This window comes from Pan troglodytes, chromosome 19, assembly GCF_028858775.2.
Source record: "Pan troglodytes isolate AG18354 chromosome 19, NHGRI_mPanTro3-v2.0_pri, whole genome shotgun sequence".
NCBI lineage: Eukaryota > Metazoa > Chordata > Mammalia > Primates > Hominidae > Pan > Pan troglodytes.
The window spans coordinates 56,669,069-56,690,760 of record NC_072417.2 but is presented as its reverse complement, the minus strand read 5'-3'; the positions used below and the strand labels follow the sequence as shown (position 1 = coordinate 56,690,760).

Below are 21,692 nucleotides of genomic sequence, written 5' to 3'. Positions count from 1 at the left end.
CCACACCTGGCTAATTTTTGTATTTTTTGTAAAGATGGGATTTTGCCATGTTGCCCGGGCTGACCTGGAATTCCTGGGCTTCACCCACCTCGGCCTCCCAAAGTGCTGAGATTACAGGCATGAGCCACCGTGCCCAGGCTCGTACTTCTTATATTGTTGCCTTTGTTTGATATTAATTCATATTAGTCTTATTTCCCCAATTCGATTATTTGTTCACTGAGATTTTACGTTACATTCCTTAAAATTTCTCAAAGAACTCAAAGTGATTATAAAATCAATGTTGGACACTCAATGTATATTTATAGAATGAATGAATGATATTATGTTTATAACACTCTTAGAGGTGCCATTCATTCTTGCCAGAATGGGGATCAGGCAAAACAAGTAGAGACTTACAAGGGTAGGTTGCATGATGAGTTATTAATATGGATGTGGCCTTGTCCACGTAGGGTGGTTTATGATTCAAGATAGGACAGTTTATACTGTGGTAACACACAATTCCAAAATCCCAGTGGCTCGTCTTAACAAAGGCTATTTTATCATTCACTTTATATGCCCAATCTGTATAAAGGGAGGAGGAGCAGAGAGTTTTGCTCATGAGAATTCCTCAGGGATTGAGGCTGATGGAGGCTCTTATTACATTTATCCATAGCCACCATGCCAGGAGCAAGAGAATGAGGTCTACCTTGCACTGGCTCTTAAAACTCCTGCCTGAAAGTGACACTTCCACTCAGTTTTTATGAGCCACACCAATCTTGAAAGATGGCAGGAAGTTACTTTTTGACCACATGTCCAGGTGGAGTGAAGGACCAGATTACTTATGACTACCACAGATGCTAGTGTTGGCTAAGAAAAGTATGCCAACCATGTTCTTTAGTTTCAGCCAACGAACTCAACTCTGGTTAATGTTAACAAAAAAGGAATTAATTGGGAGGGTACAGAGTAGCTTACAGAATTAAAGGAAATGTACCTTGAAGAGAACAAGACCAGAGTCAACCCTGGGCATACAGATAAAGAACCATAGTGACAGGCTCTTTAGACCACTTCCAATTGTGTGAATCAGCCACAACCATATATTCTGTCTTTGTACTATTTGTTTAGCTTTCAAATTCTTAGGTGAGAGCATCTAATTGGCTGAGCTCAGACGATGTGCTAACCTTCCCCAGGGATGGAAGGGCACCTGGAACTACAGCTCCACTAAGACTGTCTGCAATCGAAGGAGGATCGTAACACAAAGGGAAAACAGGACACTATTAGAAAAAGAAGGAATAATGGAAGACAGAAAAAATGCTACTCATGTTTAGTGTGCATAGATAATTTCATAGTAATTTAAAAGGCTAATGGAATCATGACATGCCTATGCAGCAAGAAATTATACAAAGACTGAATTTCTTTATGTCTTATCTAGAGGCCTATAAGGTTGTACCTTTCCTTTGGTTCATTTCTTCCAAAAATAAATCTAACTCCCACTTCCTCCTCAAGTGCAAATCCTGTCTTATGGCATTAGCAGCAGCGTGATATGATTGTGGGGATAATTAATTTCTAGAATGTAAAGACAAAAGCTTCCCCTTTAGTGAGCAAAGCCAAATGTCTGCTCATTTAAATAGCTTACAACAAATCTACAGCTGACTTCCTCCTGTTTTTCCCAGTGGGAACTAATGCTAAACTGAAATGCCTGGCTATGTGGCACTTTGAATGACAAAAGAATAACTAGGGGACAGATTAGTCATCCCTAAAAACTCTTTCCAAATTTCCAAACTATAAAGCCATATGCAGCAGTTTCAGAACTGGTGACTCAGGACTCATTTGCCAGCAACAAGAATGTTCTAGGATGCTGTAGACTAAGCCAGAGAAAGACTCCCCCTACCATCAATACCCCCAAAACACTTCATTCAAACAACAACTTAAATGAAAGAGTAAACAAATCAGAGATGCTCTATGTGAAAACAAATTTGGAGATTTCTCCTTTAGTTCTTTTCTGCCTAAAAGTGCTTTCTCTCCTTTTCTGCCTGAAATTTTTGCTACATAACACCAATGTTTCAAGCTATTGACTTAAGACAGTAGCCATTTGTTTAGTTTATAATTCTGGAAGTCAGAAATTTGGGCTGGGCTCAGCTAGCCAGTTCTTCTGCAGATCTCAGGGGTTATTCCTGCATCTGCAGTCAGCCCATCACCTACTTACAGGGTTTGGCTCTCTGAGATGACAGGGACACCTGGGCCCCTGTCTCTCATCATTCTGTAGATGAGCCTGGGATTCTTTTCATGAGGGGTAGGCAGGGGTTTCTAAGAACATCCAAAGGGCAAGCCTCAATGCACAAATGCTTTTTAAGCTTTTGCTTTCCTTGTGATTGCTAATGTCCCACTGGCCAAGGCAAGTCACATGCCCAAAAAAGATTTAGAGAGTAGAGAAACATCTTCACCCACCTATGAGGGGAGCTGTAACGGCACAATGCAAGGCTGTGAACAAAAGAATGGGTAGAATCTGTGGCCACTCTTCAATCTTTACAGAAGGTAAACCCTGACAGGACTCCATGCATCAGAATTTAGAAACCATGGGCTAAGCTAACCTGATTTATCCAACCTCAGTCTGGAGGGAAGACTTCTAGCCCACCCAATATGTGGGGAGCCAGTCGTGTCTAAATCTCTGCAGGCTAAATTTTCTGCAGGCTTCTAGGTGAATAGGTTAGCAAAAGCGACTCTATTGCTCAACTAAATAGACATTTATCTTGCCTCCCCAGCCTTGGCCATCTGCCCTAACACTGCCTGTTCCTTTAACATGTAGCATTAACAGATAGAGACCACCGTGCCATCCACAGACCTTGGAAAGACAGGCTGCATTTCAGTGTAGTACATTCTGCTGATGGTTGAAGCAGTTCAAAGTGGGATAATTTAAAGCTCTTATTTAACTGAAAGAATTCATTTGTCTTTTGATCCACCTTCCACTCTGACAAATGCTCCCTTCCCTATCACATTCAAACACACACCCCCTTCAGAAGCCAGTAAACTCATCCCCTGCCAAGGAATGGATTTTCCCCATATTGCTCTATCTGAGTGATAAAAGGGTTTAATGTCCCAAGTTCATTTTTCAGAAGCTAACTCAGAGATACCCGACACAGCGAAGCGCCTAAGCTCTTTCTAGAGTTATTAAACTGTTATATCCCTAATTCCTTTGGAGCCTCGACCTAGCAGCAATGATTCTGAGGGCACTTCCTATTAAATCTGCATTTTGCACAGAGAGATAAAGCAGGCCAGTGTGACCCTGTTTACAGGGATGACAGAAGAGCCCCTGCAGGCTCTGGTGCTGTCAGCAGTTTTACTCTATCAAGAAGCCTATGTGAGAAGGTCCCTCACAGCTCTTGGCCTGGACACATTTGCCAACTTTGCACACTTTTCTGAAATGCAACCACTTTCAGGTTGGGAGCTCCGAGCCACCTGGCAGCTCTGTGGGGCAGCTTTTTTGCTGGCAGGATGTGAGCATGCAACAAGCCCAACCAACCTGCCAGGCACGAGAGACATTCCCAGGCACATGTCCATGAAGCCAAAGAGCAGTCTGGAAGAAAACAAACCTGTGTGGTTTAATACATAAAAGGAGTCTTCAAATTGTGTGTACATCTCCCAAGGGAGATATAAGGTAATGCACTGATCTACAGGGATAATATGTTAGAATTACTTTTATTTTTGTTTTTAAAAATAGGAAATGAAACTCTTCCAATTTTCAATATACAGCTTTACACAAGCACCCTCACTCTATCCGTGTCAGGTGGCACACGTCACATGCAATACACACATCCACAACATGAAGTTGGAGGGTCAGATTAAAGAGGTATCCTCCCTCGTCTAGTAACTTTAAGCAGACTGTGATGTATCCCTGTTTATGTGGGAACAATAAAATTAATTTAATGACTGCAAAATCTATTCCAACCTAAATCAACCCCTACCAAATACACCAGTGGCTTAAAAGGCTTCAAGCAAAGATGCTAAAGATGGAAGATCAGACCCTTAGTGTAGACACAAAGCAACAATAGCTAAACTGTCCATTCTCCCATTGCCATTTGATCTCTCTGCCAGCCACATTATGAAAGGGAAAAACAGAGAAAGGAAAAGAATGGGACTAATTAAATTTGACCAAAAAATGTTCAAAGCTTCATATTTTTTGCTGGTTTTTTTTGTAGCAATTCTTATTCCAACACTGAATTATATTTGCAATATGAATGCATACCCACCATTGTTGATGACATACTTCATCAAAAGTACCTTGAAATATGAGCTAATGATAGTTTGAAGCCTTCAGGATTAGAAAGACACTAAAATGTTGCTTATTTCTTATTTATCTCAATCTTTTGTCATTCTTACTTTGCACGTTTAACAATATAAATGAAGATGTACACATTGAAAGTACACGATGAGACACTTTTAACCAATGAGGTGCATAATCAAAAATAAAAATGACAGCCAACATTTGTTGTCTGTCTATAAATTCATAGCCCCTCAAACTCCAAACCCTGTGCATTTATCACTCACCATGCAGCCCCCAACTAATAGAAAATAAAATTAAGTAAGAAATGTTATTGAAATTACTTCATTTGTTAGCTACAGCAGGTATTTGTTTAAATTCAAGCTTATCATCCCAGGTTCCCTAAAGACTGGTAGAAAACTTTTCAAGAGCAAGTCTAACTTAGGATCGTGTTCTCCTGATGATAATAATAACACCACCTCCACTGCAACCAACAGTTACTGTGCTTCCTGAGTGAAAGTCTTCGGCTAAGAGCTTTAAAGATATTAACTCATTTGCTCCTCACAATAACCCTATAAGGAAGGGGTCCTCAAGCCCTGAGCCACAAACCAGTACCAGTTTGTGGCCTGTGGGGAACTAGGCAACACAGCAGAAGGGGAGCATTACAGCCTGAGCTCTGCCTCCTGTCATATCAGTGGTGGCATTAGATTCTGATAGGAGCACAAATCTTACTGTGAGCTGCACATATGAGGGATCTAGGTTGTACATTCCATAAGAGAATCCAATGCCTGATGATCTGAGGTAGAACAGTTTCATCCCAAAACCATCCCCTCCACTGCCTCCCATAAAAATTGTCTTCTGGCCGGGCGCAGTGGCTCACGCCTGTAATCCCAGCACTTTGGGAGGCCGAGGCAGGCAGATCACCTAAGGTCAGGAGTTTGAGACCTGCCTGGCCAACATGGCAAAACCCCGTTTCTACTAAAAATACAAAAAATTAGCCAGGCATGGTGGTAGGCACCTATATAATCCCAGCTACTTGGGAGGCTGAGGCAGGAGAATCACTTGAACCCAGGAGGCGGAGGTTGCAGTGAGCCGAGATCACGCCACTGCACTCCAGCCTGGGTGACAAGAGCGAAACTCCATCACACACACACACACACACACACACACACATGCAAAATTGTCTTCCATGAAACGGGTCCCTGGTGCCAAAAAGGTTGGGGACTGCTGCTATAAGGCATTGTGGTGGACAGACGTTCAAGGCGGTTCCCATGATCCCAACTCCTGGTATCCATACCTTCATATTAATAATTGTACCCCCCCCAAGTGTGGGCAGAACCTGTGATTTGCTTCTAATCAATAGAAACATTAAAGGTGACGTAATTATAGGTGAGTGATTATGTGATTACGTTATGTAAGATTCTCGTGTCCAACTTGCTGGAGTGTCTCTCTCCCTGGCTAGTTTTGAGTAAGCAAGTAGCCACGTTGGGGACCCACCTGGCAAAAAACCAAGGGTGGCTTTCAGCCAATAGTCAACAAAGAAATGAAGCCCTCCAGAGATACATTTCGCTAACAACCTGAGTGAGCTTGAAAGGGGATCTTTCGCCAGTCAAGGCTCAGACGAGACCCCAATCCCGGCAGACACCTTGACTTCAGCCTTGCAGAAGACCCAGCTGAGCCATGCCTGACTCCTGACCCACAGAAACTGTAAGATAATGAATATGCGTTGTTTTAAGTTTCTGTGTTTGTAGTAATATTGTTATAAAGCAATAGATAACCAATATAGTTATGTATATTTTTATGTCTACTTTAAGGATGGAAAGTTAAATAAATTGACCAGTTCACACAGCTAGTCAGAGGTAGGGCTGGAATAGAAAATCTGGGTAGCCTGCTTCTGGAGGGTTAGCCTTAACCACTGCACTTTCTGGGCTCTGCAGACAATTTCCCTTCTAGCTCACTAGTCACTGCTATTGTCTCACTCCTTCTCCTTAGGATTGGACTTGTATCCCCAGGCCCTGGCCCCTTTAGGGTACCAAACCCAATCCCGTGCAATTCCAGTGCCAAGGCTGTGGCATGGCATTTGTGTTAGCACAAAGGAAAGAGTGGCGACTAATGAGTCACGGGCGTTTCTTCCACAGTCCAAGCGTCTGGGAAGGAGCAAAGCTTCATAGCCAACCAAAGCCTCTAGCTGTCTGTGACTCTGAATAAGCTCTGCCAATAACTCAAGTTTCCCCACAAATAAAGGAGAAAAATAAGTCTGTGGGTGTCACCGAGAGAGTCTTGGCATGAAAGTCAAGAGACTTAGGCTCTAACCTTGGATCTGCCAGCCAGGAGGCCGTGGGAACCTGGAGAAGTCACTTGGTTCTTCTAGCCCTTTGCTTTCTCGTCTCTGAAAAGAGGGCTTTGGATTGGATGACTTTTAACGTCTCCAAAAAATTTACACAATTCTAAGGTACTGTCATGGTTTGAATATATTTAATGCTTTTCTCTTCCCCTAACTCCAGAATTGAAACAGCCTTCATTTCAGCTGCCTAATTTTGAAACCCAGGGGACACATTTCTAATAGAGAGTGAGCTAGGAAAAATAAGGAAGAAGAAGCCTCATGGGGTCGGAGACAAAAGGAAGGGTAAAATTAATAGCCGAAAAGAAGACGTTCTCACCCAAAGCCATTGAAACCCTGAGCCTCCAGCCTGGGCATTTTCTGCCCATGGTCCATGCTCAGCTGCCAGCATTCCTCTGTCCCTACTTTCCCTTGTAGATTGAGTCCCAGCCGGCATGACAGTCTCATTTTTCACTGAATGCTTGCGGTGAATGCTAAACTGTAATCTCTTTTTGCATGCTTCGGTTCCAAATTCATAACTGGAGGAGCAGACCCCGTTGTCTGCAAGCGTTCGCTGTTAGCCGCTCTGCCGAGCAGAGCCAAACGGTCCTGCAATCTAGCGGCTTTTTCCCTGCTTCACACTTTGTCAAAATGCATCACGGGTGACACAAAGAAATGGCCGCTGGAAACTCCCCATTTTCCAATCCTTTTACTATCTAATTGTTCCTCTTCTTCAAGGCTTGGCCATCCTCAAAACAGACCAGGGTCCCTGCCTGGGTTGTTTTCATTTTAAAGCAGAATGCACTACAAAAGAGAGGCCCTTCCCACAGCTCTAAGCTTGGCACTGTCTGTGGTCATTGTCTTAGACTCTGCTTTCTACACCCTGCGCTGTCCCTGAGATGCCACCCCCAACTCACCATTACTCCAAATGGCCATTCCCTTCCTGCAACTCTAAAAACATGATCCAACAAAGTGATCCAGTGAAAAGTAGAGCAGGTTTACCCCCAAAGAACCTCCTACCTCCCATTGCACATACAGTGGTGCCATCTCCTTGCAAAGGGCTGCAATTCCTGCCTGCCTCACCCACTTCACCCAGCAGGTCTTGCAGGATTGGGGCCCTCCAGCCACACGGGCCTTCATGTCCTTTTCTCAGGTACCCCAAAGGGCCTTGGCACATGCTGTCCCCTTTGCTGCAAATGCTCTCTATCTCTAGATCTCTCCATGGCTACCTCCTGCTCACCCTTAGTCTCAGGTCTGAGGAAATGTGGTGCACAGCGACGTTGTGCTTGGTAGGATGAGCACTGCTGGTTCCAGCACATCCAGTCAGCACCAGCCATTGCAATCTCCTGACTCTGGACATCAACATCTGTGACTCCACCTGAGGCTTTCTCTGACCACTTTCCCACGCCTCTGCTGGTATTTACATCATGATCTCCTCTATAAATGGTTTGCACTCAAATCTTTGTCTCAGAGCCTGGTTCGGGCAACCAACTAAGCTAGTCTGCGCTACCAATTTTCTCTCCCTGGTGCCCTTTTCTATTTTTTTTTTCATGCCTCTTTTTAAAAATCTCTGAATATTTTCTCCTGTTTATGTATTATCTTATTCTTTTTTATTTACTGTCTTCTTCTCTGCCTGGAGAGTGTAAGCTCCAGGAGAGGAGAGAGTGTTGTATCTATCCCCTGCATCCAACCTCAGCCTGGCGCATAGTAGGTGCTCAAGGAATGTTTTCTGAAGAATGAATGAGCTCCTCCTCATTTACAGCATCCTATGATTTTCAGTCACTGTTTCGTCTTTCGATAGTATTTCCAATTTGAGGCTCAAGGCATCCTGCAAAGCTTCCCCATACCTCTGGCACTCCCCCAACCCCACTGAAGGAATCTCAAGCCCCTGGAGGGGAGGAAGAAAGGAAAGTTGTTTCCAGTGCCTCTGATATCATACTGCAGTCACGGAGGGACCCAGAGTCTACCAGCCCTGATCACCCAGTCTTGCAGCTGAGACCTAAACAGAAAGGGCACTTAGATGTTATGATAAGGATACAATTTTGGATCAATGTAACTATTGGAACTTTGGACTCTTGCGTAAAACGTAACATGTTCATTTCTTAAAAAAAAAAAAAAAAAAGCATGTTTGTCTCAGGGACCATCTTTTGCCCTGCAGGATTTTCTCTGTGGTTAACTGGATCTGGGGCCTCATTCCTCAGTCAAAGAATGAAGGTGTTGATTGGGTGACTGCCAGCAGGCATTTGAAGGAAGACAGTCTTCCCGCACAGCCTTCTGTATGAATGCAGGGATCTCACCATACATGCGCTTGTATGTGCGTGTGCATTGCCCACAGGTTTGGAGTGCATGTGCAGTGTTGTGTGTCACCCACCCTCACTCCTTGTCGACACTCCCTATGCTTGGTCCATCTGTCTAATCTCCCTGGATCCAGGGCGCCAGAAATTATGTCTGTTCATCATTGCGCCTGCAATGTTTGTCATAGTTAATGGTACACATTGGACACCATAAATACACAATGGGGGAAAAATACATGTATGCATGAATTTCACTTCTTCCTGGGGAAGAGCCACTAAAACTCCTTAGAAGGGTCCTGAAACTCATTAGGACTGAGCAGAATCTTCACGAGCCCTCTATAAAGAAACAGTGACAATGAATAGCCAACTAAGAAAAAATTATAGTGTCAAAGGCCAAAGGACCAATGGCATTTAAAGAGAAACATGGGATGGCTCCTAGGTGACTTCTGCACAGGCACCCATGGCTTAGCTATAAACAGATGGACTAATTTCAAGAAAACTCCAAAATCAGTACATTATTGCCAGAGCTGTGTTCTCCGCCAAAGACGCCCAAACCACTTTGTGATCATGAGAGGCACACCCAGCCTCCTCTCATGGCATGCCAAGCCACCAAGGGGGCCAGTCCTAGGAGACAGCTCAGAAGAGGCACTCCGCCAAGGAGACTGGAGGCTACAGAAACTGCCCCAAGAATTGAGTGAGATGATGTATGTGGAGGCATTTTGTAACCCATAAATCTTTTTACCCCCACTGTGTGTTTTGATGATGATGATAAATATTATTGCTAAGTGTGATCAGTGGATAATTAGTCCCAGATGATGCCCCATTGGGGAAAAAAAATTGTTGTGGTCAGAAAGCCAGAGTGAAATCCTTTGAAAACCTAAGTCAGATCCTGCTATGTCCCTGCGCAAAGCCCTCTGGGGGCTGCCATCTCATGCAGAATCAAACTCAAACTCCTTACCGTGGCCCAAAAGTCCAACGTGATCATTCTGGCTGCCCCCTCAGCCCTTACCCTGCCACTCTCACCACTCTCTGTTGCCACCAAGCTGGTCTTCCTGCTGAGTGGGCCACACCAGTCTTCCAGTTCCTTCTTAGAACATCCTTCATGTGAAATCCGGATGGGCCGCACCAAAAACGATGCTCAACCTCACCAATCATGAAGGAAATGCAGATCGAAACTGCAATGAGGTACACTCATCAGGGTGTATCACACGCATTAGGATGGCTGAGATCAAAGAAAACAGAAAATAACAAGTGTATTAAGGAGGTGGAGAAATTGAGAGCCTCATGCACCGTTGATGGGAATATAAAATTGTGCAGCTGCTGTGGAAGACAGTATGGTGTTTCCTCGAAAAATGAAACACAGAACTTCCTTATATGTGGAAATTCCACTTCTGATTATATATCCAAAAAGAGCTGAAAGCAGACCCTTGAATGGATATTTGCACATCCATGTTTACAGCAGCATTATTCATAGTTAACCAACAGGTGGAAGCAATCCAAGAGTTCATTGGCAGAAGAATGGATAAACAAAATGGGGCATATCTATACAATGGAATATTATTCAGCCTTAAATAGAAGGAGATTCTGACACACATGCTACAACATGGGTTAACCTTCAAGACATTATCCTAAGTGAAATAAGCCAGTCAAGGCCAAGCACGGTGGTTCACGGCTGTAATTTCAGCACTTTGGGAGGATGCGGCTGACGGATCACGAGGTCAGGAGTTCGAGACCAGCCTGGCCAACATAGTGAAACGCTGTCTCTACTAAAAACACAAAAATTAGTCAGGCGTGGTGGTGCATGCCTGTAATCCCAGCTACTCAGGAGGCTGAGGCAGGAGAATTGTTTGAACCCCGGGAGGCAGAGGTTGTAGTGAACCGAGATCCTTCTCAGAAAAAAAAAAAAAAAGCCACTCAAAAAAAGGACAAATACTCTGATTTCACTTATATGAGGTATTTAGAGGAGTCAATTCATAGAGACAAAAAGTAGAATGGTGGGTGCCAGGTGCTAATGGGTGGGGGGGAATGGGGAGTTAGAGTTTAACAAACATAGGGTTTCAGTTTTGCAAGATGAAAAGAGTTTTACAGATGGAGGGTGGTGATAGTGGCACAACACTGTGAATAGACTTAATGCACTTAAAAATGGTTAAAACGTTAAATTTTATGTTGCATATATTTTCTACAATTAAAGAAAAAAAAAGCATTGTGGGAGTCAAGGATCCAGCACAGCCTTCTGGCTTGCAGGCAGTAGAAGAGAGCAGTGTTCTTGATGGGCCTGAGTCACCGATGACAACTGTGTGGAGGTGATGCCACTGCTGCGGCCACAGCCACCAGCCTGCCCTGTCCCGATAGACACCAGTTCCAACAACCTCTCATCTACCTTTCAAGTAATGTGATTGAATGAATTCCTCTGGCAGATAGTTTGCTGGTGTTTAGACAAAGCTAACACTGCTAGAAATAACAAGAGTGGCCTGGCAGGAAGTGTCAGATCATGAATCACTAAAGTCAAAGTTATCTTCAGTCTGTGGCCAAAAACACCACCCACTGGATTAAAGAGAAGGAACTACTGATGAAAGCAGCAACATGGATGAGTCTTAGAAGGGCAGTGCTGAGGCTGGGTGCGGGGGCTCATGCCTGTAATCCCAGCACTTTGGGAGGCCGAGGCGGGCGGATCACGAGGTCAGGAGATTGAGACCATCCTGGCCAACATGGTGAAACCCCGTCTCTACTAAAAATACAAAAAATTAGCCAGGCGTGGTGGGGGGCACCTGTAGTTCCAGCTACTCGGGACGCTGAGGCAGCAGAATGGCGTAAACCCGGGAGGCGGATCTTGCAGTGAGCCGAGATCGTGCCACTGCACTCCAGCCTGGGTGACAGAGCGAGATTCCGTCTCAAAAAAAAAAAAAAAAGAAGGGCTGTGCTGTGTGAAAAACACTGGAGTACTGGACTCAATGACCCCATTCATATGACGCGCTGGAAGAGCCGTGAAAGAAATGAGAACAATGGTTGCTAGAAATGAGGGAACGGACGGACCATGGGTGTGGGGCTGGTGGGAAGGGCCATGAGAGAAGAATTCAGAGGTAATGGAAACATTTTGTATTTTGATGAGGGTTTGGACTACGTGACTGTATTTTTAAAGCTCATCAAATTGTACACGAGATCTATTCTGGTGGGCTTCACTGTATGTAAACTTGACCTCTAAAATAGAGCTATAAACAAATACTGAGCCCTAGCTAATGCTTGACATGCATGTTGAAGTATTAGTGGCGAAATGTACTGATGCCTGCAGCTTACTTTGCAAAGCATCTAAAAATAAGGTGAATTGATGCATATGGAGAGAAATGTGATGAGAAAAACACTGGCAATTGCAGAATCTAGTCGGTACATATCTAGCAGGTATGTATCTAGATGTTAACAATTTCAACTTTTCTGTGTGTTTCAAAACTTCCCTATAAAATGTTGACAGGAATAAAATTATAGAAATTACAGTTTAAGAAAAATTAAATTGGCTGGGTGCGGTGGCTCATGCCTGTAATCCCAGCACTTTGGGAGGCTGAGGTGGGTGGATCACGAGATCAGGAGATCGAGACAGCAGAGATGAATCATGTTACTCAAAGTAGAAAGTTGCCATCAGTAAGTGAAACTGACAAAAGGATATCTTACAAGACAAATGCTTCAAATTTAATATCTGTAAGGAAATATGGCTGGGTGCGGTGGCTCACACCTGTAATCCCAGCACTTTGGGAAGCCGAGGCGGGTGAATCACCTGAAGTCGGGAGTTCGAGACCAGCCTGACCAACATGGAGAAACCCCATCTCTACTAAAAATACAAAATTAGCCAGGCGTGGTGGCGCATGCCTATAATCCTAGCTACTCAGGAGGTTGAGACAGGAGAACAGCTTGAACCCCGGAGGCAGAGGTGAGCCGAAATCATGCCATTGCACTCATGCCTGGGCAACAAGAGCAAGACTCCATCTCAAAAAAAAAAAAAAAAAATGCAGTTGATTATGGAGACTGATTAAGAAGTAAACTGCATGATATAAAGGGGAACATATTAATCAAAAGTAGAATAATAAATTTCATTATATAAATGTTTTCTTTTTCTACAAGTTAATATATAAAGGACAATAGCATGGAATTAAAGGTGTTGTGTTTTTATTCAAGAATGTTTTTTTTTTTTTTTGATGCAGAGTCTCCCTCTGTTGCCCAGGCTGGAGTGCAGTGGCATGATCTCGGCTCACTGCAACCTCCACTTCCCGGGTTCAAGGGGTTCTCATCCCTCAGCCTCCTGAGTAGCTGGGATTACAGGTGCCGAGCTACCACACCTGACCAAGAATATTTTCTTTTTTTTGAGATGGAGTCTCATTCTGTCGCCCAGGCTGGAATGCAGTGGCGCAATCTTGTCCTGTCTAACTACACTTTAGAACGCTTTCACCGTCTCCCCAGACCCCTGCCTCCCAGCCCCTGGTATCCTCCATTCTACTCTCCGCTTCCATGAGTTCAATTGTTTTACATTCCACGTAAGTCAGATCACGTGATAGTTGTCTTTTTGTGCCTGGCTCACTTCGCTTAACATCATGTGCTCCATTAAGCTCCTGTGAATCCCAGTTTCTAACCTGCAATTGCTCTAAGTGTTTTCATTGCCTTTTCATGGTTTCTACTAAGAATTCCAGAGCCCAGCTGCAATGTTTTCACTGCTTTGGATGTTATTCATTGTTTTTCTTTACATCTTGTCCACGGACACACAGATAAATTGTCCGGTGCAAGTGCAGCGGCCATATGCCCTTCCTGTGAAAGAAGGCCGGTTTGACATCTATTAAACAAATCCATCTCAGCATTCTTAACAGCCTTTATATTGTTTGATATCAAGCTCAGTCATTTAAAAAATATGTCTCTGTCTTTGTAAGATTACCTATGGGTTGGAGAAGACTTATGTAATATTCAACTCAGCAGATAATGTATATAAAAATTATTGCATGATTTAATGATCTTGAATCAATTTTAACTGTTTATATGTCACACCTGGGAAAAAGCAAGACAATTATAAAATTTAATAATGGCATCTCCATAAAAAGCAATAATTCATATTCTACTTTAAAAATCCTTTCTCTTATGTAGAGGAGTAAGTGGCATCCTGGTGGCACCAGAAGGATGTACTGGTGAGCTTGTGTAGTGGTCACTAAGTTAACGCGTGTTGCTTTATTTGACTGATACTGATGTTGCCATCTTAGCTTCCGGCAGTTAGGTGGGCAGAAAACCCAAAGTTAGTAACTTTGGACAGTTGCATCAATGTTAGTAACTCAAGGGCCAAAGTGATGGATTAAACGGCCAGTCCAGGCAATCTCTGGTTCACCCTCATGATGACAGAGTGCTTTTAGGTAGTGAGGCAGTGCTTAGTCTCAAGGCAGCCTCCCTTCCCCTCATGCATTACCTGGTGTTTGTGGGCAGGAGTGTGGATCCTGTATACATGTCTGGGGTTGTGGGTGTGGGGAGGGGCCTCCAGTGTGCTGGGGTATACCCTGGGGCCTCTGTAAGTGCCTGATCCATAGATGCTCCCTGTGGCCTGGTCACAGGGGCCACCAGGCCCCTGGTGGCTTACAGTGTGGAAGTTGGAGGCTTCACCATAATCTGTGGCCTGAGCTTGGCCTCAGGGAATATTTCCAGGTGGTGTCAGCTGTATCTCCTCCTTACTCAGTGTCGTAGGGGAGCAGCGACTCTCTGGGACAGTGGGATGGGTGGTAAAAGAATTTACCAAGACAGTTGTAGGTAAAGAAAGGCAGATTCATTGGACACCACAGAGCTTACATGTTTGTGGTGATGTGGGTGTGAACATACGATTATCGACAGTGCATAATGCTTGATGAAAATAATAGATGCTGATGTTATTGTTTTATGTATTGAATATCCTATATTTTTTATTGTTATTTTAGAGTATATGCTTACTACTTTTTTTTAAGGTAACTGTGAAGCAGCCTCAGGCAGTTTCTTCAGGAGGTTTCCAGAAGAAGGCATTCTTATCAAGGAGATGACAGCTCCATGCCTGTTACTGCCCCTGAAGACCTTCCGGTGGGACAAGATGTGGAGGTAGGGGACAGTGAAATTGATGATCCTGACCCTGCTTAGCCTTAGGCAAAAGTGTTTGGTTGTGTCTTGTTTTTTTTAACAACAAACGGTTTAAAAGTAAAATAAATAAATAATGAAAAAAGCTCATAGAATAAGGTTAAAAAGAAACAAAATATTTTTGTATAGCTATATAATTTGTGTGGCTTTTTGTTTATTTGTTTGAGACAGGGTCTCACTCTGTCACCCAGACTGGAGGGCAGTGGCACAATCACAGCTCACTGTGGTCTCAACCTCTTGAGCTCCAGAGATCCTCCCACCTCACTCAGGAGGACGTCAGTCCTCCAGGCAGACGTCAGTCCCCAGGTGGACCCTGGACTCAAAGTGTATACCGGGCCCCAAGTTGACAACCAGGCCCCAGATGGACACCAAGGCCCTAGGTGGACAGCAGGCCCATGTTGAACACCAGACTCATGTGGACATCAGGCCGCAGGTAGACATCATGCCTTAGGTAGATACGTAGGCTCCAGGTGGACATTAGACCCAAGGCTCCAGGTGATCATCAGGCCCAGGTGAAAACTCAGGCCTTAGGTGCACATCCGGCCTCAGGTGGACACCCAGGCCCCAGGTGATCACCAGACCCCAGGTGGACACAAGGCCTTAGGTGAACAACAAGACCCAGTAGGCCATCAGGCCTCAGCTGGATACAGTCCCCAGGTGAACACAAGGCCCCAAGAGGGACATAGGCCAAGGCAGACATCAGGCCCTAGGTGGACATCAGGCCTGAGGACGACATCCGGCCCCTGGTGAACATCAGGCACAGGTGTCCAAGCAGACCCTGGGTGGACATAACAGTGTACGGGTAAGGAGGTGACCTGAGGGGAGGGTGAGTAGTCAGTAACCCAGTGGAGTCCTGAGTAGGCTTATGGAAGGAAGGGGCCTAGGGGACAGAACCGTAAAGAAGCGACCTCACTTCCTCGATGATGACACACACGAACAGAACTTAGAACTCTGGTAACCAGGCACCCATATCCTAGAGTCAGCGCCGTAACCAGCTCACTTTGTGGGAGACGCTCAAGAGAGCAAGATGTTCTCGTGTTGCTTCCCCACTTCGAGAGGTTGCTGCTTCAGGAACGGAGGGAGTGAGAGCCTTTTCCGACGATGCCGAAGAAGGCTCATCCCTCACCCCAGACGCCTGTGGCCCTTTGTAAGAAGGCGCACCCAGGTACCACAGGACAGCCCGGGGCAGGCCCTAGCAGGCCAGGCCACACCAGAGATCCCATCGGGGCTGCCTCTGCACATTGTCCTTGTCCAGGAGGAGATTCGGGAGCCCACGGAGGCACAGACACATGGTGAGGTGGCTGCAGCCTGGAAGACTTTGCGGGGGCGGTGCTTTTGGGCTGGAATTCCTTTGAATTCAGTGAGGTTGTCTCTGTGTTTGGAAATTCCAGTGGAAAGTGACTGATGCTGGTGACCCTTTCTCCTTTTTCAGCTCCTGGTCCCTACGCAGAAATAGGAGCACTTGCGGCACCAGCTGTCAAGCCAAAGCCAGCATGGGAAGAGCCCCCTCCAGAGAGAGCGCTGGAGGTGGAGGGAGCTCCAGCCAAGGACCAACTCAGCCAGGAGCTGCCTAAAATCATGGCACCTACTGTAGCCACTGGCCTTAATGCTGGAGCTGAAAACGTGGCTGGAGAGAGAAGTGGGAGGGAGGGGGTGACAAGCACAGCCCCAGCCAGCAGATCCCATGCTGCCCCTAGTCCTGGGCATGGTGGCAAACATGGAGGCGAAGACCAGGGCATTCAGACTGGACTCCTGTACCTCGCTGGAGAGAGGCTTCTCTCATTCACTAGAACCACAGCCCTGCTGCTGCAGGGCCTGTTTATTGTGCTGATGCTGGTGGGGTATATCTCTGTGCAGGTGGTGCTCAAGAGCATTAAAAGAAGGCTGGGAAGAAGAGTTCCAGCAGCTCCTCCTGCTCTCAGACGCAATCTTCTCCTCCAGGCATGGATGTGTGTCTGCAACTGGGCATCCAGGCTGTTTGCCCTTAATGTGCTGCCCCGAACGGGCTCTTAGGTGGGCAGGGGTTGAGGGGACCAGGAGGTGGCTCCAAAGGGTACAGCAAGGAAAGCTTTTAAAGACAGCTGTTGTGCTCCAGGCTCTCCATGCCACCAGCTGCCCTAGCATTTATTAATAGTGTTAGAATTACAAGTTTATGAAATGAAATATAAATAAAGTTTGATTTCTGAAACTTCTCACCTTTCTGAACTCCCTAATATTAGATGGTGTTTTTGAGGCTATCCTGAAAATCTCGGATAGTTGTGTCTTTTGTTGTGGTTGTTTGTGTGGCTGAATTACCATCGAGTCATCTGTTATTGGAAACCTTTCAGGTATGGCTTTTAGAAGACCTTGACCTACTCTTGCCTGTTTTGACTCTCTGGTTTATTGTGGAAAGAGGGATGATGTAGGCTCATGTCTCCGGCAGATCATTCACCTTTTGCCATCAAGGATTTGGCATCACAGTTTCCAAGAATTATATGTGCAAGTTGATATGCTGCTACTTTAGCTAATCTGGGTGTCAAAACAGAATGCCATAGACTAGGTAGCATAGAAAATTGATTTCTCACAGTTCTGGAGATGGTAAAATCCAAGGTCAAATTGTCAGCAGATTCCGTGGGGCTGACTTCCTGGTTGATAGACAGCCATCTTTTTTACTGTGTCTTTACATGACAGAAGGGATGAGGGAGCTCTCTGCAGTCCCTTTGAAGGGGCACCAATTCCATTCATGAGGTCCCTGCCTTCATGAACTGAATCACCTGCCAAGGCCCCACCTCCAAATACCATCACATAGAGTTAGAAATCAACACATGAATTTAAGGAGGACAATAACATTTGCTTCACAGAATCAGGTCACCCCGCACCATATGCACTCACAGGAAATCTCTAATCTCCTGTTAAGTATTTGCTGGTCCCCTCTGGGTTTAGGGAATTTTTTTTCTTTAAGAAAAATGATCTTTCATGTGATCCATGGTTTATTCATAGAAAAGCACTGTGAGTTCATACACTTGCTAAAAAGAAGGGCAATTGTGATACGAAAATGAGAGTGACCTCTCTCCCTCTCTTCTTTTCAACCAACTCATTGGACTGAGATGTTATAGGGTCCCTTGGCTGGGCAGTAGGACGTGAGTAGCCACAAACGGCAAATACAACTTCTTGGTCAGTTTGGAGTAGAAAAGGTGACATTTTGTCAACGAAAGAAAAAGTAAAGCAGATGGAGAAGTTCTTAGTTCGCATTCTAGCTATACCACCCCTTCCCTATCAAACCCCACCCCCAGCTAAGGAACTAAGACATAAAAGAGTAAACGCCAAGGCACTGGTAACCAACTGACTCTTCTGAATGCTCTTGCTATCTCCTACAATAATTCCAGGCTGAGTATAGGGGTCAGGAAAGTAGCAGGAACATGATGATTCACTGTGGAGGTCAGCCAGGGCTAAGACAGGGTTGCCCACTGGGGCTAGAAATTAGGAAGGGAGAGAGTAAGTGAAGACCAGCCCTAGCCTCCAAGTCAGCAAGCAATGAGACTGTGACAAAAGCAGGCAGAGAAAGGCAGGGGAAGAAAGCAAGTACGGGGTGAGAAGAGAACTGTGCAGTGAAAACAGCCAATCTGATGGCAGAGGGAGACTGGTGCTTAGAAGCTCATTTGGTGAGAGAGAATGAATAGAGGAGGCACAGAGATGGGGAACACTTAACTAGTGAGAGAGATGTAAGACGAATGGGAAGAGAAATCTCGCAAAAAGGACACATTCATGCAGATCCTCAAAGAGGAACACGCAGTCACCCCCACATGTAGAAATACACTCAGTTACACATATAAAAACACAGATGCATGGAGAGCAAGCATACACACAGACACATATCTCTACACATGCACTCATGTGTGCCCAGATACACACACACTAAACATGCAAGACATGAGAGCATTTACACATAGATATGCATCCTCACATGCAAGCAAATGTTACAACCTCACACAGGGACCCACATTCCAGTGTGCACATATCCACACAGGTACACAGCCATAGAACTGACATATATACACATCAACATATAATGTGCACATACAGACAGGCACGCGCAGATATATCTATGCACATAGACACATGTACTCAGTCACACAGATACACACACTCTCTAACACAAAGGTGACCAGTGTAGATTAATATTGTGAGCTCAGTGGCTTCCCAGACCTTCATCTTTTCCCTGCTCTTGTTTCAAAGGTGCTCAGCAGACTCCTGGCGAGGCTGTGTGAGGCAGGGGCAGGACCTTCAGAGTCCTCACAGCTTTGTGAGGCAAAAGTCTGAGTCCAGTCCTGGCCTCTGCCGCTCACCCACCACCGGGCTATTAATGCCCTGTCTGTAGGTGAGAGATTCTGCATAGACTAGTCTTGGGATTTTTTCTAACTGTCCATTTTTCTCCTTGGCACACCCACTATCCCACTGGTAACGGCACACACTCTGCAAGGGAAACCTGAGAAATGGTTGTGAGTCTCCTCAGACAATAAGCATACCCTCCCACCCACAGCTACCTCAAGTGCCCATCAAATCAGAACCAGAATTATAAATACTTACGACTTTACAGTAATTGGCAACACATATACTATAGTACTTACAGTACCATAAATGCATCTGTTTCTCTGGTGAAGCAATCTCTGAGATGGAACAGTGTTCTGTGTTTGCCAAGGGAGACAGGGCCAATGCCCAGGACACGCAGGACATAGGGGCAGAAAGTGGCATATCGTGGGGGTTTCTGGTCGATCTGCAAGGCCCAGCTTCGCCATGAACAGTGGGCTGTAGTGAGAAGCTTGCCAAGGTATGCATATCGACTGGAGTTGGACTCTCCCCATCCTTAGCCCTGTGGTCCTTTGGCCTCAGCCACAGGTGCTCAGAGTCCTCTCAGGGTGGACAAATGTTTCAGTGTCGTTGGCCTGACCTGATACTACCTGGAGACCCAGGCTGCCGGGCTGGTGAGCTATCTGCTTTCTCAGCCAAAGGGCTCTCGAACCAGCAGCATCAGCTGGTTATAACCACTAAAAAAATCTGTATGAAGAGATACTCTTTAAAAAAAAAAACTATATAGAAATTGAAATATAATTCTAAAGGAAATGTCCAAACAACCCAAAGGAAGCAGGAAAAAGAAAACAGAAATAATAAGCAGAGACACAAACAGAAAACAAAAAATTATTATGCCCTAACATATCAGTAAATATATTAAATGTAATGATCTAAATACACCAATTAAAAGACACATTGCCAGAGCAGCCCAAGAGAAGCCATAAAGTGCTGCCTTTAAGTGAAAGGGTAAAAGCTTTCAATTTAAGGAAAAAAAAAATTCGTATGCTGAGCTTGCTAAGATTTACAGTAAGAAAAAAAATCTATTTGTGAAATTGGCCGGGCGCTGTGGCTCACGCCTGTAATCCCAGCACTTTGGGAGGCCGAGGCTGGCGGATCACGACGTCAGGAGATCGAGACCATCCTGGCTAACATGGTGAAACCCCGTCTCTACTAAAAATACAAAAAAAATTAGCCAGGCCAGGTGGTGGGTGCCTGTAGTCCCAGCTACTCGGGAGGCTGAGGCAGGAGAATGGCGTGAATCTGGAAGGCCGAGTTTGCCGTGAGCTGAGATTGTACCACTGCACTCCAGCCTGGGTGACAGAGCGAGACTCTGTCAAAAAAAAAAAAAGACAATTTTTCCCAAATTCACATATAAATTCAATACAATTTCAATAAAAATTTCAGTAGGGTTTTTCGAAGAACTTGATAAGATGATTCTTAAATGCATATGAAAGAATAAAAATTCAAGAATAGGCTAGACAATTGCAAAGAAGAAGGAGGAGAAGGAGGCAGAGAAGGAGGAAAAGAAAAAAGCAGGGTGGTTATCCTTTTGAATATTGATACTACATTATCATGTAAAACTATACTAAACAATATGATATTGCCACAGGGAATAGAGAGCGTACGAATAAAACCACTTAGATATGTAAATGTGGAATATGACAGAGATAACATCACAAATCACTGGGCAAAGAATGAGAGTCTTTATTAAATGATGCTGAGACATCACCATATAGAAAAAGATAGATTCAACTATTTATATGAAAGACGGTAAAATTGGGTACTACTTCATAGCATACTCAAAGTTGCCTAAATGTGAAAAGCTAAATTTAAAAAGAATATATAGAAGAATATCTTGATGACATCTGAGTACTGCCATATTACTTATAATGCTAAAAGCGTAAACCATATTGAGAAAAGAAAGTATTGAGAATGTAACTACATTAAACTAAATACTTCCATGTATCAAGATGACAACAAAAAGAAGGTCAATAGCTACCATGGGAAGGTGTTTACAACCTATGTAACTCACTTTATTCAGCAGAATGTCATAGAATTCGTTTAAAATCAGACAAAATGAAAATCCAAGAAAAAAAAGCATAAATAGATAACAAGCATATGAAAAGATGCTCTTACCTCTCTAGCAATCAAAGAAGAGTGCAAATGAGAATAATGAAATACCACCTCACATCAGTCAGATGAGCAAAAATCAGCGAACTCAATGATACAAAGAATTGACGGAGTTAGCGGGAAACGGAAAACTTATACAGTGCTGGCAGAACTGCAAATTGGTACAATTACTTTGAAGAGCAATTTTGGAATAACTAAAAAAAAATGTTAATATGAGTAATCTACCAAGCAGAAATTTGGCTTCTAGATGTTTACCAGAGAGTAA

General features: G+C 44.5%; 1 protein-coding gene and 1 long non-coding RNA gene across 12 annotated transcripts in view; one reads left to right on the top strand and one right to left on the bottom strand.

The window, feature by feature from the left end:
* Positions 1-21,692, bottom strand: part of LOC107969247 (uncharacterized) — a 310,186-nt gene that overhangs the window by 251,030 nt on the left and 37,464 nt on the right. The window contains exon 3 of one of the 11 annotated variants that reach the window (XR_010153267.1): positions 9,858-10,070. The exons of 9 other annotated variants lie outside the window; for them this stretch is intronic. This is a non-coding gene — a long non-coding RNA (uncharacterized LOC107969247). Of the gene's footprint in view, positions 1-8,085; positions 10,071-21,692 lie in introns of those variants that run through there. One more of the 11 variants, XR_010153263.1, reaches the window with a different exon arrangement.
* Positions 15,899-17,160, top strand: LOC744735 (CMT1A duplicated region transcript 15 protein-like protein). The gene is made up of 2 exons (XM_001161630.8): positions 15,899-16,260; positions 16,401-17,160. Exons 1-2 carry the CDS (start codon positions 15,996-15,998, stop codon positions 16,979-16,981), a joined length of 846 nt encoding a protein of 281 aa, XP_001161630.4. The 5' UTR covers positions 15,899-15,995; the 3' UTR covers positions 16,982-17,160.